The sequence below is a fragment of the Thamnophis sirtalis genome, unplaced genomic scaffold (genome assembly GCF_051295495.1).
Source record: "Thamnophis sirtalis isolate CommonGarterSnake01/CBP01778 unplaced genomic scaffold, rThaSir2_p1.2 scaffold_2, whole genome shotgun sequence".
Taxonomy (NCBI): domain Eukaryota; kingdom Metazoa; phylum Chordata; class Lepidosauria; order Squamata; family Natricidae; genus Thamnophis; species Thamnophis sirtalis.
Genome location: NW_028261382.1, coordinates 141,778,315 through 141,797,292, shown reverse-complemented (window position 1 = coordinate 141,797,292; position 18,978 = coordinate 141,778,315). Strand labels below are relative to the sequence as shown.

General features: G+C 39.1%; 1 protein-coding gene across 2 annotated transcripts in view; it reads left to right on the top strand.

Annotated features, from left to right (window-relative positions):
• SNTG1 (syntrophin gamma 1) overlaps window positions 1-18,978 on the top strand; it is a 299,119-nt gene that overhangs the window by 273,235 nt on the left and 6,906 nt on the right. For both annotated transcript variants that reach the window (XM_087707075.1, XM_087707074.1), the window contains 2 exons: window positions 1,677-1,769; window positions 14,237-14,347. In XM_087707075.1, the coding sequence (XP_087563201.1) occupies window positions 1,677-1,769; window positions 14,237-14,347 (204 nt within the window). The remainder of the gene's footprint in view (window positions 1-1,676; window positions 1,770-14,236; window positions 14,348-18,978) is intronic.

Here is an 18,978-nt window from a genome sequence, read left to right as displayed (position 1 = left end):
TTTTTTTTTTTAAATCAAAGCCTGTGGGCACCATATATAGAGCTATGCCAAGCGCATGGACTATACACAGTCCTTAATATCTGAGTTAAATCTTATTCTTTGACTTGCTCAGTGTATACATCATGGAAGATCCTTTTCAAGCAATTACTGTGATGCCAACTGGGAAATAGTCCCATCCTATGCATTGGTAAATAGAGTTATTATAAAAAGTGAATTACATCCTTCGCATTCCTCTCTAACTTCTTTCTTAACTCGGAAGATAAGCATGATTGGAAAGTAAATAACAAAACCACAAGAAATACAGAATACAACAATGGATTGTTTCATATTGTTGCTAATAAAACCGTGCGATCCATTTATAGAATGACCTATTCACCTTTGGGTGGGAGGGCACAGGATCATTTTCCTGGCCATGGTAAGGAATGTTCATGAATGAAGAAATATATATATACCAGGATAATGTTGCAGGACCCAGTCTGGGTTGGTCAAACTTTCAAACTTTAATGGTATTTGTATGCCGCCCACTCCCTAGGGACTCTGGGCGGCTCACAGCAAATAAAACAACAATAAAAACATTTAAAACATTTAAAATTACAAAATTAAAATCAACACAGCATCCATTTCATCAAATGGGGCTGGAATACTCAACAGCCCCAGGCCTGCCGGAACAGCCAGGTCTTAGTCGCTTTACGGAAGGCCGGGAGGGTGGTGAGGGTCCGGATCTCAGCAGGAAGCTTGTTCCACAAGGCCAGTGCAGCTACAGAGAAGGCCCTCCCACGGGGAGCGGCCAACCGGCATTGTCCGGTCAACGGCACCCGGAGGAGGCCCAACCTGTGTGATCTTATTGGTGGTTGGGAGGTAAATGGCAGGAGGCAGTCTCTCAGGTAGCCAGGTCCGATACCATGTAGGGCTTTAAAAGTAGTGACTAGCACCTTGAAGCGAGTCCGGGGACCGATAGGAAGCCAGTGCAGCTCACGGAGAATAGGTGTAACATGGGTGTACCTCGGTACACCCATTATCGCTCGCGCGGCTGCATTCTGGACCAGCTGTAGTCTTCGGACACTCTTCAGGGGCAGCCCCATGTAGTGTGTGTTGCAGTAATCCAGTCTTGAGGTGACGAGGGCGTGAGTGACCATTCAAAGTGCCTCCCGGTCCAGATAGGTCACCAGAATCAGAGGTTTTGTATTCTGAGCTTTTGGACACATACTGTAGTTCATCCTCAGGGAACTTCACTCTACCAAAATGGGCATAAGAAGTATCCTGAGAATGGGCTCCAGCACTAGTCTAAAAGCTTGGAAGACTAAACCTTTTGTTCCGGTGACCGACTCAGATTGAATCCTAAGGAATGTTCATGCTATCTGGCAGACAAAGTCCCTCAAGTTAGCGTGGGATTGCTCAGGATGAAATAGCACATTAAATATTGTTTCATGTTTTGCAAAGCCAATGATTGCAGCTAAGAACAAATGGTCAACAAGGAAATGGATTCCTTCAGCCTTTCCGGGGAGGGGGGGGAGGGGATGAGATTGCTCACATTGCACTATATATAATTGCAAGCATTTTATTGGGCCCATTTATAAGATGTATACTAACGTTCAGATTTTTCTTTTAACCACAATTTTACAAATATAGCCAGAAAAATGCCATTTAATATGTTGTATTGTTTTGATTTTTTCTAGTGTAAGACATATGCCTGTGTTTTGGAGAGTCATCTTATGGGGCTTACCATAGACTTTGGCATGGGCTTTGTATGCTTTGATGCTGCAACAAAGGTAAGGACACAAGAATTATATCAGTGCTCCAATCCCAAGAATCACATGATGGAGCTATTTCAGTGATTGATGAATGAAAATAAATAAAAAATGGTGAATAGTCAACATGTGATGCTATGGTAACTTGTACTTGAAGAAGGCTTTTACCAAAAGGTGCCAAGGTGAACATGTTGGAGAAAGTACTTTTAGTGAGAGAATCATGTGTCAGGAAGAAAAAAAATCAAGAAAATTGATTGATTTAAAAAAAAGATGATAAAATCATATGCAGATCTTTTTTTAAAAAAATGGAATTGTGAAATTATGTTTTTGTAATCTCAACATCTAACTTGTTCTAGTAAAAATACACCTTCTGAGACTATGACCTATAGCTGTGATGGCAAATCTATGGCACCTGTGGCATGCGGAGCCATTTGATAGGGCACACGAGGCATTGCCCTGTGAGCTCCAGGGCGCATGTGCATGTTGGCCAGCTGACTTCAGCCTTCTTTAAAGGCCATTTTTTGCCCTCCAGAGGCTTTCCTGAATCCTCCGGAGGGCGAAAAACAACCCAACACGCAAATTGAAAGTTTGGGAAAATTAACTTTTGGTTTGCCCATAGACCCGTTTTTCACCCTCCAGAGGCTTCAGGAGGCTTCCCTGAATTCTCCAGAGGGCAAAAAATGGGCCTATGGGCAAACCAGAAGTCTGTTTCTGAACTTCCAGTTTGCCTGTAGAGCCGTTTTTCCCACTCTGGAGGCTTCAGGGAAGCCTCCTGAAGCCTCTGGAGGGCCTCTGGGGTGGGGGAGTGGGGAGGCTGTTTTCGTCCTCCCCAGGCTCCTAGAAAGCCTCTGGAGCCTGTAGAGGGCGAAAAACAGGTCCATTGCGTGCCAAAAGCAGGGGGAGGGAGAGCAGGGGTCACGCACATAGCATTATTGGTGTGGGCACACCCATGCATGACCTCCCCTGTGCTCCCCCCACTTTTGGCACATGACGGGAAAAAGGTTAGCCATCACTGACCTATAGATTTCTCCCATGTCTGAATCTAAAAAAAAAGAAGCAATGGATTTTATTTTCTCCTGCCATTGCAGAATATTTGAATAAGTAGAAAACAAGATATAAAATGCAAAAAGTGATCACAGCTAAAAAATATTTGCTTTGGACACAAGTACTATAAAGTATCTGATGTACACATCTATTCTTCTCTGGTCTTCTCCCCATTCTTTTTGGACTACTGACTATATTTGTAACCTTACTGCCACATTCTCCATAACCTAATGCAACGAATCCTGAATAATATAAAACTCTAATGATGAAAGAATGGATACTGCCTCCTAATCAGAGTACTCGTGATCCTAAGATGAATTTAAGAGGAAAAACATAGAAGATTGCTGAATCACCAGGAATCTGAGATGGACTGGCTTTGGTTTGCAATTTGGTCAGACTAAATTGAGCTACATTTTTCATCTTGCTGATTATTTCAGTTTATCAAGACCAGTTGCAAATATTTAATACAGTCATGTTTACTCTTTGTTATAAAATTGTAATACAGTAATGACTCCACAGGCTGATTCTCCCAGGTTGCTGTTCATGTTTGCCTTTGGCAATCCTCTTACTTCCTGAGGAGTTTGGATCCTCTTTCATGTGGTGCTGTACCCATCTCCACTCTCTTCAGGTGTAGGATGCAGTCATCCTTGATGGGAGACTTGTGTGGTTGTGCTGCCAAGTGTATATATGCAGTGCACCATAAACTTTCCTGCTTTTTCCTGACTTCCAGCATCCACTAGGTTAGAGTTATCGACAGGTTTGTTGCAACTCAAAAGTTTGTTAAGTAGAAACTATACTTGCCCAGGGAAACAAAATCAGAGCAGGTGCCTTTCCTTAACAATTAATTACTCTGACAACAGTGATAACTTCTAAAGGTTTTAGTCTAAGGTGCCTAGAATAGTTTCTTCTCTCTACCACAACTTAGAACAAATGACACAAGCTGAAATAGCTTTCTATTTATAGATTGCTCTCAGGATTAGGCGATATTGTTCTAATCTAGTGGTTTAGCAAAAAAAAAAAATCACTCTCCACATTAGTTAGAAATCAGGTTGTAGCTCTGCAATGGTAATAGCAAAGCAAGGAAGAGTCTATATTTTTTAAATGAAGGCAAATATACATGTCCCAAGTTAACGTTGCAGGATCCGATCTGGTCATTTGGACTAGTGGTTTAGTCTTCCAAGCTTTGGGACTCGTATTGGAACACATCCTCAGGAAACTTCACTCTCACGAAAATGTCACAATCTGGTAAGAGAAAAGTTAACCTGAGGATGGGTTCCAGCATAAGTCCGAAAGCTCAGAAGATTAAATCTCTGGTCCTGGTGACTAACCCAAATTGGATCCTGCAGCTTACATTTTGTGTCTTTTTGTGCTTCTTTCCTATAAAATGAAAACCAATAGCCACTTAGAGAAACTGTTTTGTTTGATGAAATCCATCTGATATGAAACTGTATGAACAGAGGATATTAATGTAAGCATATATTTGTAGCAGAGAAAATTTAACACAACTGCATTAATCATAATACCCCACTGGCACAACGTATTGATCAAAGAGAAATACCAGCGGCCCTAGCAGACAGTAACCATTAGATTCAGACTCAGTCCTTGAAATACTTTTTCTAGCCTTATGGCAACATGCTTTGCTTACTTACCTGAATCAAGTAATCCGTTTTGACAGGTCCATGACATACCCTAAACTCTCACATTACCATGATTACTGCAAGCTTGATGAGTGCTTTTCTGTTGATTTTGCCACTCCGGAAACATGCTTCAGGTCTTGTCAGGCAATACTACTAATTCTTCCAAACTACTTATCTGGCCTGAAGACTAAATTTGGTTTGGAGCAATCCATGGGGCACACTCTGTATCCCATTGCAACAGATGTGTATGCATTTGTGTCAGATTAAGTTTTTCTTAGAGCTGAGTTTTAAGAATTTCAGTTTCCACACTGAAACTGCATATTTGGTAAGTGCTTCTGTAATATCACTCAGCAAAGTGTTTTTCTCAAGTTTTCGAACATTTTTATAAAGGAATAAAGCTCAAAATGTTTCAATTCTTCTCTCCCAGGGGACAATGGACACTTGAAATAGGCCTAAGTACTATCTACCATACTACTAAATACTACCTACCAGCCAGCCCAGAAAAAATGGCTAGTGTGATCTATAATTTTAGTAATATTTAAACTTTATAAACAGAGCTAAGTATGCTGTTTGCAGCTGAATGAAGACAGAACACAATCAACAGTAATGGATTTTCTTTTGCACAGCCCCCAAATAACACAACCATAGCAGGAATGCATTTCTCTGACAGCTAGAATTCTTTTCAGTTAATTTCTTGCCACCTAATAAATATTCAAGAAGAGATATGGAAATTCTTGTTTTAAATTCTATTTTATGTTTGAAGTACTTATTTGTTTTATTTATTTATTTATTTATTTATTTATTTATTTATTTATTTATTTATTTATTTATTTATTTATTTATTTATTTATTTATTTATTTATTTGCCAGCATACCATACATGGACTTCTTTTAGTTGCCATATATTTTGAGAACCAGAAAAGTCTATAGTTGCTAGTTTGTTTAGTTCTCACTGTCACATTATCCACAGTGCACCATAAGGAGGCGAACTAGCATCACACCCTAATAATATAATAATATAATCTTTGTTAGAGAACACAGTTCATTACAAAAAATTGCAAGTGAACTCTATTTAAACAATTAAAAGTTTCCCCAACTATAATTTTGATACTATAAATCCTGTCTACAGGATCCAAAATTTATGAATTATTGTGTATATGTTTCATTTTTATTATATTAGTTATGATTTAGATCTGTATTCAGATTGAGCTCTTTGTATTTTATTTAATCTAGTTTAATAATTTTAACCATGCAATATTACTCTTATTTGTTAATTTCTGTATTGCATTTATTGCTGTTCACTCATGACATATTTTGTTACATATTTCTTTTTTTTATTTGTAAAAAGCCATTGTCAATTTATTTTCCATCCACATCCTTCTGTTCTATTTTTTCATGCATTTCCATCTAATCAATATTAAATTCTTCCCAAAGTTCAAGTTTAACATAATAAATGTCTTTGACCAATTTGTCTAATGAACATGGCTTTATTCCCCTTGTAAATGTATTAGACATTAAATCCATCATTTTTCTTAATATTTGTATTCCTACATATTTTCCCCAGTCATTAGAAAAAAATAATTATTCACTGTTAACATATTATATGCTAAATCAAATTAAGTCAATTACTTACAAATCATTTCATGTATCTCGTAATTACTTACAAGTAGCTCAACAAATTATTTAAAAATTGTCTTTCAATTAATTTGCAACTAGCTATTTAATGGGTTTCAACATATTAGTGAGCTTTAATCAATTTCCAGGCACTTTAGTTTAAATTATTATATTTCAAGAATAAAAAAGCTAATTAAAGGTCTTGTTCAAATGTAAGTAGTTTACAGCTTATGAACTCCCATTCCATATATTTAATACTATGATTGTGTAGGATTATAGGTCTGTATTCATTAATCTTCTGTCACAAACCAATATAAGTAATCCTCAATTTATGACCACAATTGAGCCCAAAATTTATGTTGCTAAGTGAGAAATTTGTTAAGTGAGTTTTGCCCCATTTTACTACTTTTCTTGCCACATTTGTTAAGTGAATCACTGCAATTGTTAAATTAATAACACAGTTGTTAAGTGAATCTGGCTTCCCCATTGATTTTGCTTGTCAGAAGGTCGCAAAATGGGATCATATGACCCTGGGACACTGCAACCATCATAAATGTGAGACTTATTTCTTACTCACTGTAATAATATTTGGAGGTAGAAATACTGTGTGTTATCCAAAATCTGATATGAACATAGTACACCAGTTATTATTTTCTATTGCATTTTCACTGAAACTCCCCAGTTATTTCATCATTATTAATATTTGGAACATTCAGATTTTAAGCATCTGAGTTTTATTTATTCTGAACCCTAGATATTAGCCAGAACATATAAATTATTTTCAGTTATCTGAGCAACCCGAGTTGTGCAGTCTGACATTGACTGACATTGAAAATAAAAGATAAAGGAGATACAGAATACTACTCAACATGGGATAGATTTTATCAATGGTTAGATATAAGAGGTAAATATTATATGAAGAAAGATTATTGTTATGTGCATGTAAAAGATGAACGTTGTCTATAAGTATGCTAGTATAATGAACATGACCATAAATAAGCTAATATAACTATTAATATTGCTATAATTACTATGTATATTATTATTATCATTATTATATCTGTTGCTTTTTTGGTAAAACGAAATTCCTGGACAATACACTGTTTTCAAAATATTTATATATAAATAAAAAAATACTATTAGAAAAAGCTTTATTTTACAATAATATCAGAACAGATAATATAGAGTATAAGTTGTTTCTCTTAATATATTACATCAACAAAATTTCTTATTGATTAATTACAAACTACTATTTAGTTCCTTGCAAATAGTATAGGCAGTCCTCAGCTAACAAAGGCAATTGGGCCCAGAATAGCGGTGCAATAAAGCTGAAAGGAACCTTGGAGTCTTCTAGTCCAACCCATTGCTCAAGCAGGAAACCCTATATACCATTTCAGACAAATGGTTGTCCAATTTCTTCTTAAAAATCTTGAGGTTGGAGCATCCACAACTTCTGGTGGCAAGTTGTTCCATTGATTAATTGTTCTATCATGGAATTTCTCCTTAGTTCTAGATCGGTTCTCTCCTTGATTAGTTTCCATCCTTGATTAGCTTCTTGTTCTGCCTTCAAGGTGCTTTGAAGAATTGGTTGGCCATCCTCTTCTTTGTGGCAGCCCCTTAGATATTGGAACACTACTATCATGTCACTCCTAGTAATTCTTTTCATTAAACCAGAAATACCCAATTCCTGCAACTGTTCTTCATATGTTTGGCTTCCATCCCCTAATCATCTTCGTTGCTTTTCTCTGCACTCTTCTAGACTCTCAACATTTTTGTATTAAAGCGACCAAAATGGATGCAATATTCGAAGTGTGGTCTTACCAGAGCATTATAAAGTGGTACTCACATGATCTTAATTCTATTCCTCTGTTAAAGCAACCTAGGATTTCATTGCATTTTTGGCAGCTACAGAACACTGCTAGATCATATTTATGTGATTCTCCACTAGGACTGGTGGTACCTGGAATAGATGATATATGTCTTAATAGTGTATTTGATTTTCCTTGCCTAAATGTAGAACCGTCCTTTTGTCACCATTAAATATATTTTTGTTATATATGACCCAGGGTTCAAGATAGAGCCCAGTGTAAGCCAAGATGCTTCTGTATCTTGTGCCTATCTTCTAGAGTGTTGGCTCTTCCTGCCAGCTTGGTATCATCTGCAAATTTGAAGAGTTCCCCTTCTATCCCTTTGTTTAAATTATTATATTTAGACTTTCTATCACTAATCTGTTTCTGATTTTAAGCAAGAATTATGGGATATTAAGTGAGGAGCACCTTACAACTGCCTGCCAACTTCCAATGTCAATAGACAAGCTGGCAGGAAGTTAAAAGTCCCAGACATTTCGCAAGGAGTAGATATCTAGAGTGTATTATACTGCTGTGGTGATTGTGCAGCAAGGCTGAAGTTGACTACTGCAAGGTAGAGGAGGATGTTTATATAATTCTTTTTCATTGTGAGCTCAAGTTGGCATACATCGAGTTATCACTTAATTTTATTTCTCACTTTCTAACATAAGATGGGATGAGCTGACTAGATCATGACTTGGTCAGAACTACCTAATGAATTCCATAGCTCTGGTCTTCAACATTTCCACACATTATCAGACAAAGATCATAAATTATGTATTTCATAGGAAAAAAAAATATTCCCATCAAATGTAACAAATAAAAGCAATATTCCACAAAAGTAGCATATTTTCATATAATATTTTACATAATCTGCAAGATTGCAGACCAAAACTGTTTGATTATTGGGCAATGAAACCTCATATGTACTAACATTCACTCTGTGTCTTCCCATCTCCAACCTTCCACTTTGCAAGAGCAATTTTGTACTGTAATTCAAGGGATGATAAATATGACTTTAACCAAATTTTCAGGGCACAACCTTTAATCTATATAGAGATAGATATAACAGGGTTGAATATTTAGCAGATTTCAATGTGGAACACCATTTTTTTGTACTTAAAATATTTTACTGAACTGGTTTTTAATCCAAAAGAAAGATAATATTTCTACTATCCGTGAACTTTTAAATTTTACTTTTAGTTAATATTTTTTAGACAAATTTAACTCCTCAAGCATCATTTTTAATTATATATTAACTTTAATTAGTAGCATAATTAATATTTGAGCACAGGTAGTTTGCCCTACTTGAAACATAAAGGTTTAATTAAAACACTTAGTAATCAATGAGTTTATGATGAAGCAATAAATCCTTAACTCAATCATTTCTATGTCCAGTTAGAAAGACATTACGTTACTATATACAAATCGATTTGGTAAAGTAAAGATAGAACGCACAGACACATAGACGCCCCAAACCAGGGGCATCTATAATTCTTCAATAGAATCATAGTCACAACTGGAAAATTATCCCTCACTCTTTTTTATGTGTTTTGCATTGGTCATAGCCGCCATCTTGATTTTTTAATCTGCTGAAACTCCCAATATAAACACATTAATAAAAGGTCATCCATACCCAACAGGTGAGAAGAGAACAACAAGTACCTTATTAAAACATCTCATCCCTTTTATAATTAACTAGAATAGTTGGTATTGCACATAAGGAGTCACACATTAGTTGTGTCCCCTCCCCCAGGGTTGATACACCATGATCTCCCATAGAAAGAAAGATCATATTAGATCACTCCAACCAGGCAGTTAATGGTTCCTGTGAAGTTATCCAAGAGTCTGGTAGGGATTTGAGCTGATTGTCCATAGGAATAAAGGGCAGCTGGGCCAGTTGACACTTGAGTGGTTATCTGTCAATCACTGACCCACTGCAGCTTCCTGATTCTCTGAGGAATTTGGAGAGAGGAATTTGGAGCAAGCAACTGAGGAAACTCATAGAATACTGCTAGAGGAAGTTGCATTCTGAATCTGGAAAAGAGGCACCCACAGGTTTATTTTACTTCAGAACCAGCTTGCTTCTGAATATCATTTGTTTTGCAGTAAACAATCATAGACACTTGTCTTCATGTTGTATTTTTTGGACTCCGCAAGACATCTGGCTGCCCACTGCTAAAGTATTCCTGCACTAAATTGGTCTTATTTTCTCAACGTTGCTGGCTCTAGAATTCAAATAGCTTTAGCAGTTCCATATTTTCTGAAATTGGGTCTTATTAATAGGCATTGAAGCTAATTGTGCAACTTCCAATTAAAATTAAATAATGTGTGTGCCAAGCAAGGGAAAGGGCCCTAGAAATAATTACAGCTTTTCACCATGCCAAAACCAGCACCCAGCATACTGCAGGCTATTTTTATTCATGACGAGTATAAAATTGCAGGAAGTGTGGCTGATGCTAGGATGGTAATTCAAGGCATAGCTAAATAGACTGGCTTTATAATACACATGATTGAAACTACTTTTTTTTTTCTTTTTAAATGTTTTCATACTGAGGAAACCCATTTGATGCAGTAAAAAGAAGAATAAGAATGGGGTTCTTCTGGAACTTGTCATGAGATCTTATGCAGTCAAAACAAAACAAAAAATAGGGAAAAAATGTCTTGCAAGCACAAGGCACCTGGTTAAACAGCATGCAGAAGAAACAATTTCCATTCTTCATTATTTCCCTACACCACAATGGATAAACTTACTTCTATTTTATTCAGTGGGGTCTGGCCTCCCATATGATAACCCTTCTTACAATGTAATATGTTTTAAAGGGAAGGTTATCTGCTACCGTACTTAACATTTGTCACATTTGATACATTAACTCAGTCTGAAAATAAAAAGACGATAAGAGTTTGTTAGGCTATTATTATATGGAGAGTCAAACGGAACAGCAATTAAGGTGCTGGAGTAGAAGTCTGGAGACCAAGAATTCTGTGCATCTCTTAGGCACAGATGCTACCAAATGACTTTGGGCCAGCTACTCTCTGTCAGCCCAACTCGCCTCATGGGTTAATGTGGAGAAAAGAATAGGAGGAAGTGTTATATACAAAGTTGTACAAAGCAAAGGTAGGATATCAATCAAATAAATCAATAAGCATGCTACATGCTAATATAGAGTCAGGTTAACAAATCTTGCTCAGTTATGCAGTTATAGCACTTTTGTGCTTTGTTTATTTTGGCTTCTTGCTTCAGGCAGTTTGCATTTATTCATGAATGTTAAGTGGGTTTACTTCATTTATTTTAAGTCATTCTGTTCTTCAAGTATGGTTTCTGTGCATCTTATGTAAGCAAGGTATAAAACAAAGTCATTTTTTAGTTGTGAAAATGCATAATCTACTGTTTAGAATATTCTAATATAAAGCCCTTTCTTTAAAAAAAAAAGGAAATTGTCAATCGGCATTGCAAAGATATCAGAATAAGCAGTAGGTGAAGTTCTTTGGAGTAAAGATTTTACAATCTCCATAACTGAACCACCCAGAAATATCTTATGTGAAGATCTGAACAGCTGAAGATCCTTTTAGATTTAGAATATGCTTCATGTTAGCATCATCTTCTGGTCTCCATGCTTCTTATAAGTATAAAGCAATGCATAAGAATATCCACCAGCATGCACAAAAAAGTATAACTTGCAGCAACTTATTCCTAACACTGGGGAGGATTAGTCAAACTGCATCTTTGCTGCCTCTCTAATCCAGCTCTGAAAGTTTATATAAACATTTTGGGACCAGCATTGTATATATACATTCATTCATTCCCTTTATTTGAATCCTATGCCCATATTGACCATTTTTACCCCTTTTATACCTTCAGGGACTTTTGGTTGCAACAGAACAGTTACCAAAGGGTTGTCCCCAAAAATACTATTTTGCAATTGCTTATAGATAATTCCTTAGTCATGCATGTACTTTGAAAATCCAATTCAAGCGTATTTACCACAGGGAAGCAATGTTTCTCCCACCTCTCACTCAGCTACCAGCAATTTCAATCTCTAGCCATCAGAGCCACTAGTGAGGTTTGTTGGAAGTTGTAGGTAACCAGACAAATTTCCCATCTCCACAGCAAAAAAACAGGAGCAGAAAACATCAGCAAGTCAGGTGATGCTAAACTGGAAATGAAAGCTGTAATTTCTGTAGGCTCACTGGGGCAAGGAACATTCTTTAATGGATGGAATCTTTTGACATTTGCTCCTAAAGTTATTTCTGTCTCTCCCTTTTCAGTTTAATGGAGCAGTATTGCTCCATAAGTTTAATAAAGGAATATTGAAGTATAGAGAAGACATCAGTGTTCTGTCCCTGAAAACCTTTCTGAAATAACAGTTTATTTAATAATCATTCACTGATTAATGTTGATTTATAATTATATTTAAAGGCAATATTTTCAAATTAATAGAAATCTAATACATGCCAAAATTTATACAATTCACATATTTGGCTGCTTTGATTGAAATTCCATATTCATTTTCAAGAATTTATTTCTAAACATTTTCAGATATTTCCAAATTTTCCTGAACATACATATGTTGAACACTCCAAGATTGCTCATATTACTATTTATTTAGTCTTATCTCTCATTTTTTGGGGATGTGTGTGTTATGTGTTATTCCTGTTACTGAGACCAACATTTTTGACCACCAAATGCCTGTCTAAACTGAGAAAACTCCACAGGTGTCACCAATGGCATAAAAATCATGGGTGTAACTGGGTGACCCAAGCCACAACTGTTTTTATGTAGGTGTAATAATAAAATGTATGGCAGAGAGTTTCTATAGCAGGGGTCCAGAATTCTCAGGCCATGGTCTATTACCGGGCCTTGAGCCTTTCAGAACCAGACCATAGGAGTGGCAGGTGAGTGCGCGTGCACACCCCCACACATGTGAGCATCAGGTACGTGTATGCATGCATGCTCCATTTGCATGAATGGCAGGTGCATGTGTCTGCCATTCATGCAAATGGAGCTGCATGTGGATGCACTTGCCTACTGCTCGCACTGAACCATTCCCCCACCAGTCCACAAAGCCAGAAAGGCTGGGGAATTTAGTTCTATAGCATAGAATTTGTCCATGTATATGGAGAGAGTTTCTATAGCATAAAATTTGTCCATGTATACATATGTGTGTGTATATATCAATATATACATAATCACCCTTTATTTTTATTATTTATGTAATTGTTTCTTGGTATGCTTGTGAGGAGATGGATGGATGGATAGATGGATAGATAGGAGAGAGGGAGGGCAGGAGGGGGGATGTGAGGAAGAGAAGAAATAGGATATTAGCTCAAGGATTAATACTAGCAGATAGATATCTCTATCTTATTCTGCCTCTAAGTTTTCATTTTTTATATTACTATAGGCAGAATATTGGCCAACATAGATTGTCTCAGTGTGATGTGTTATAATTTTATAGCTGAGTTTCAATATCTTTCATTACTGCTGAAGAAAATAATACCATTTTGATTACTGTTTTCCTATATTAATATACATATAATATCTGTTTTAGTTTTATTGTATGCTAAATTTTGCTTCACCTTTCTTCAGAAGCAGTTATATTCTTAATATGTATACTGGTATACTCCACTAAAGATGATATATCTAGTTAACAGGAGAGTGTTCTCTTTGTTCTCTGTGTTTAAGGCTCTTAATTCTGTAGTTTTCCAAGATGGGAACAAGCCCTGTCAATCCATGGTTTCTCTTATGTTGTGTCTCTTAAGGAAGTTTGATATTTTGTGACTATATGACATCAACCAAATTCAGATTCAGAACATTCCACAATATTCCCCCAATTAAAAAAAGGCAGTATTAAGCTAAAATTATACTTAACGTAGGATAATATTAAATCTTGGAGAAGGATTCCAAAACTATGTCATATGAGTGCATGTGAACAGGATCACATGGTAAGTTCCACTCTTTAGCATATTGAGAACATTGCCTCTAGATGGCATTCCTATTATCTCAGTTTATATTGCCAACGGTTACATATGACAGTTGTTATCAAATCACTGATTTCACAATGGGAAACCGATACCTTGTTTTAGTAATAAAGATGACCAAAAAATAGACCCAGATTACTACACTGACCATTCATTTAACAAAACATAAATAAAGAACTTTTTTTCCCTTTCTGATGTCTCTGATGTTATTAAATAGGATCACTGAAGTTAAAAAATTCATTTCAGATGAGAGAAAAAATATATTTGCTAATATTGGTAGATTGGAAGTTTCCCAGATATGCATTTTCTTTTGCAGCAATTTTGTACATTAATGTATATATGCGTTTTTATTGTTTGTTTCCTGCAGGCTGTACTATGGCGGTACAAGTTTTCCCAGCTTAAAGGATCTTCAGATGATGGCAAGAGCAAAATTAAATTTTTATTTCAAAATCCCGACACTAAGCAGATTGAAGCAAAGGTAAAGAGGAGAACAAGATTCCTTTACTATTATCCAATTATTGGTAACTAAGTAGAAATAGCAATAGCAGTTAGACTTATACCGCTTCTTAGGGCTTTCAGCCCTCTCTAAGCGGTTTACAGAGTCAGCATATTGCCCAAACAGTCTGGGTCCTCATTGTCCCCACCTCGGAAGGATGGAAGGCTGCGTCAACCCTGAGCCGGTGAGATTTGAACAGCCGAACTGCAGAACTGCAGTCAGCTGAAGTAGCCTGCAGTGCTGCATTTAACCACTGCGCCACCTTGGCTCTTCCTACGTACATACTGTCACCCTTTTCTAACCAATTTGTCATGAGTCTATAACTGGCATTGCCAGAGCATTGTGTATTGAGTTCAGAAATGGCACAGCAATATGACTGTGGCTATCTAAGAGGGAAAAAAAGCAGCTTGGTGTAGTGGTTAAAGCATCAGGCTAGTAAGTAGTGGACCTTAAGTTCTGTTCCTGTATTCAGCCTGAAACCAGCTGGTTCGGCCGTCACTCACTCTTGGCCCGAGGAATTAGGCAAGGGCAATTACTTTCAAAAATGTTTCCAAGAAAACTGCAGGGACTTGACCATACTGTCACTGGAAGTGAAAGCTAACTCAAAGATGTGTGTGCGTGTGCGCGTGTGCGCGCACGCATACACTCACATACACACACACCCAAAGTAGGAGTAGCAGACAAAAGTAGAAAAATCAATCATTTCTTTTTTAAAATATCAGGACTGATTTGGGCCAAATAATGATACATTCATTGTGTCATCACATCATATTGACAGTAACTTCTGCTGCTGAAAAATAGGAGATTAGAAGCTTGGAGGAAGAATCCCATAGAACTCAATTTTATTCTTTCCCAATTTTTCCTATTCAGTAGAATACATACGATAAAATCTACATTTCAAAAAAATAGTAGTGTAATGTCACAGTGCGTTACATTGTAAGATCTTCTATTTTGACTTCTAATGACCAAAATAGGGATGTGACAAAGAAATGGGTAAAAAGAGTCTTTATATACAATATTCTGATATTTTGTACTTTTGATACACAGTCTTGAAAACCGAGATTTTAAAATTTGTTACAATTTTATGATCAGAAATTTTCCGAGTTTCTGCAGATTGATAAAAAATGTAAAGTATGTAAACTAAAATTTACTTTAGACTACTTAAAAGAGCAAACCACAAGGAGTATATCCATCACATCTTTTTTTATTTAACTATCTTTTGCCAATTATTTAGAAATATAAAATAATTATAGTTACAAATTTGTTGTGACTCAGCAGCAGTCTTCTGTGAGTCTTTTCGGAATGCAAGATTAACGATGCAGCTGGGGCTCATTAGTGGGGTTTTGGGGATAAAAGGACGGATGGTGCCACGCCCTAGTTGCAGGAGTCAATGTTTCTTGGTTCGTTCAACATTGATTGATGATCAGTCGTAGTTTATGTAAGATACACTTGGATAAGTGCTTTGTTTTCTGTAACCCTGATTCGTAGAGACTTTGGGAGAAGTGCACTGCTTGTAAGAGTTTTGTTTTGTATTCTGTTATCTAGTCTGAGACTTTATTTATGTTATTTTTGGGCTCGCAGCCAGTTTGAACCGAGAACTGATAAAGAGAGTCCTTTTAAGTTTTGTTTGCCTGTCGTCTGTTAACAAGCGAAGGAGTGGGGAACAGAACAGATTAACTCCTGCCTGACAAGCCTTCATTTCCGTAATAATGGAACAATTAATGGCTGAAAATAGATTAATGGCACAACAAATCGCAATGTTGTCGGACCAAATTCAACAGTTGCAGAGAGCTGCAACACCCCACCCCCAAACAAGGAGGAAGTGCCCAGTAGCATGCCAGATAAATATGATGGGAGTTTGGCCATGTTTGCTGCGTTTCTGGGACAATGCCAGCTGTTCCTGAGTTTGAGAGCGGAGGACTTTCCCACTGACCGGACGAAGGTGGGATTCATTATCAGTTTGCTCTCAGGCACAGCTGCCCGTTGGGCTACCCCCTTGTTATTTCAGCAGAGCCCTTTGTTGGATGACTTTCAGGGCTTTTGCCAGTACTTCAAATGAATGTTTGAAGATCCGATCAAGGGGGAAACATCTGCTAGAAGTCTAAAGTCACTGCAGCAGGGGAGTAGTTCATTGCAGGACTATGTGACTGAATTCAGACTACGTAGCCAGGATTCCACGTGGAATGAACCAGCTCTAATGGACATGTTCCAGGATGGATTGTCTGAGGCTTTGCAGGATGAACTGGCGAGGGTGGACAAGCCACCGACGTTCGACGCGTTGGTCCACCTGTGCCTCTGATAGACGCCCGGCTGTAGAGGCGAAGGCCTCGCCATGCATTCTAGGAGACCACCAGCATGCCGGTTCAGCAAGGGACTGCAGTGGACTGGGAGGAGCCCATGGAGTTGGGTGCTGTCAGACCTTGAGTGTCACGGACAGAGATGGACAGACGACGTGCTGAGGGATTGTGCTTCTACTGTGGAGATCTTGGACACCTGGCAGGGAGCTGCCCCAAGAAGAACAGAAGGGTTGCATGGACTGCAGCTGTCCCTCAGCAATGCACTATCATGTCGGACAACCAGCACGGTGCAGCCGTGATACCCTGTTTGAACAAGATAGCGTACGTTCGGGGGGGGTGGAGTCCCAGGGCGGATGCCCTGCCGAGTAAAGTAGAGAACTCTGACCCTGCGAACTTGCTTCCACCTCAGACTGTTCCACCTGTTGCATCCTGCGCTGCCGTTTGTCATCCCGTGAGCATGCAGTCTCTGATACGGGATGCGCAGCAGGGTGACGACTGGGTGGAGTGAAAAAAGGCGGAAGTGGGGCCAGCGTCCCCATGGACTTTGGAAGGGAATCTTTTGAAGTGTTGGAGCCAGCTCTATGTTCCTGCAGGGCACATCCATCGATGGGTGCTCGTGCAGATTCATTGTGCGTCTGCATCAAGACATTGGTTTTTTTTTCTGACATTGCGCCTGGCCTCTGGTCAATTTTGGTGGCCCCATCTGAAAAATGACATGCGGAGGTGCGTGGAGTCATGAGCCCAGTGCCAACGGGCCAGGTCTGCAAGGAGAACTCCACCTAGATTCCAGCCTTTGTCGACTCCGGTCCCTGCAGCACTAGACTTTGTTTCTCAGTTCCCGGCGGGGTACCAGTGTCTTGGACCATGTTCCGTGGAGGCCGTCATCAACCCTTCTGGGCTGCACCAATGTTCCCTCTAATTTTTTCTCAGTGTGAGCAGAGAAGTATAGTGTTTGAGCGGCATTTTTTTTTGTATTTGTATTTTGTATTTTATTAAAATTTATATGCCGCCCTTTTCCCTGAGGGGACTCAGGGCGGCTTACAACCATTAGGGAGGGGGTACAATACAAAATAAACAATATGTAAACAAGATAAGTAGTAAAAACACAACATGCATTCTACATTCAACACTCGGGTGGGGCAATTGAGGGCTTATCCCCAGGCCTGTTGGGAGAGCCAGGTCTTAAGGGCTGCGCGGAAGGCCTGGACAGTGGTGAGGGTGCGTATCTCGACGGGGAGATCGTTCCACAGGGTCGGAGCTGCAACAGAAAAGGCTCTCCTCCGTGTAGTCGCCAGTCGACATTGACTGGCGGATGGAATTCGGAGGAGGCCCAGTCTGTGCGATCTAATCGGTCGGAGGGAGGTAATCGGCAGAAGGCGGTCTCTCAAGTACCCAGATCCACTACCATGGAGAGCTTTAAAGGTGGTCATCAGTACTCTGAAGCGCACCCGGAGACTGACAGGTAGCCAGTGCAGCTCGCGGAGGATGGGTGTAACGTGGGCGAACCGCGGTGCGCCCACTATCACTCGCGCGGCTGCATTCTGGACTAACTGCAGTCGCCGGATGCACCTCAGGGGCAACCCCATGTAGAGCACATTGCAGTATTCCAGCCTAGAGATCACAAGGGCTCGAGTGACTGTTGTGAGAGCCTCCCGATTCAGGTAGGGTCATAACTGGCGGACCAGGCGAACCTGGGCAAATGCCCCCCTGGTCACAGCTGACAGGTGATGATCGAGAGTCAGCTGTGGATCCAGGAGGACTCCTAAGTTACGAACCCTATCTGAGGGGTATAAAATTTGACCCCCCAGCCTGATAGGTGGAACATTAGCCGAATTGTTGGGAGGGAAACACAACAGCCACTCGGTCTTGTCCGGGTTGAGTACCAGTTTGTTAGCACTCATCCAGTTCCTAACGGCCTCCAGACCCTGGTTCATCACATCCACCGCTTCATTGAGTTGGCACGGGGCGGACAGATACAATTGCGTATCGTCCGCATATTGATGGTATTTTATCCCGTGCCTCCGAATGATCTCGCCCAGCGGTTTCATGTATATGTTAAACAGTAGGGGGGATAAGACCGAACCCTGCGGCACCCCATATTTTAGGGGCCTCAGGGACGATCTCTGCCCCCCCACCAACACCGACTGCGACCTGTCCGAGAGGTAGGAGGAGAACCACTGCAAAACAGTGCCCCCCACCCCCACCTCCCGCAGTCGTCGCAGAAGGATACCATGGTCGATGGTATCGAAAGCCGCCGAGAGGTCAAGGAGAACCAGGATGGACGCATGGCCTCCATCTCTGGCCCTCCAGAGATCA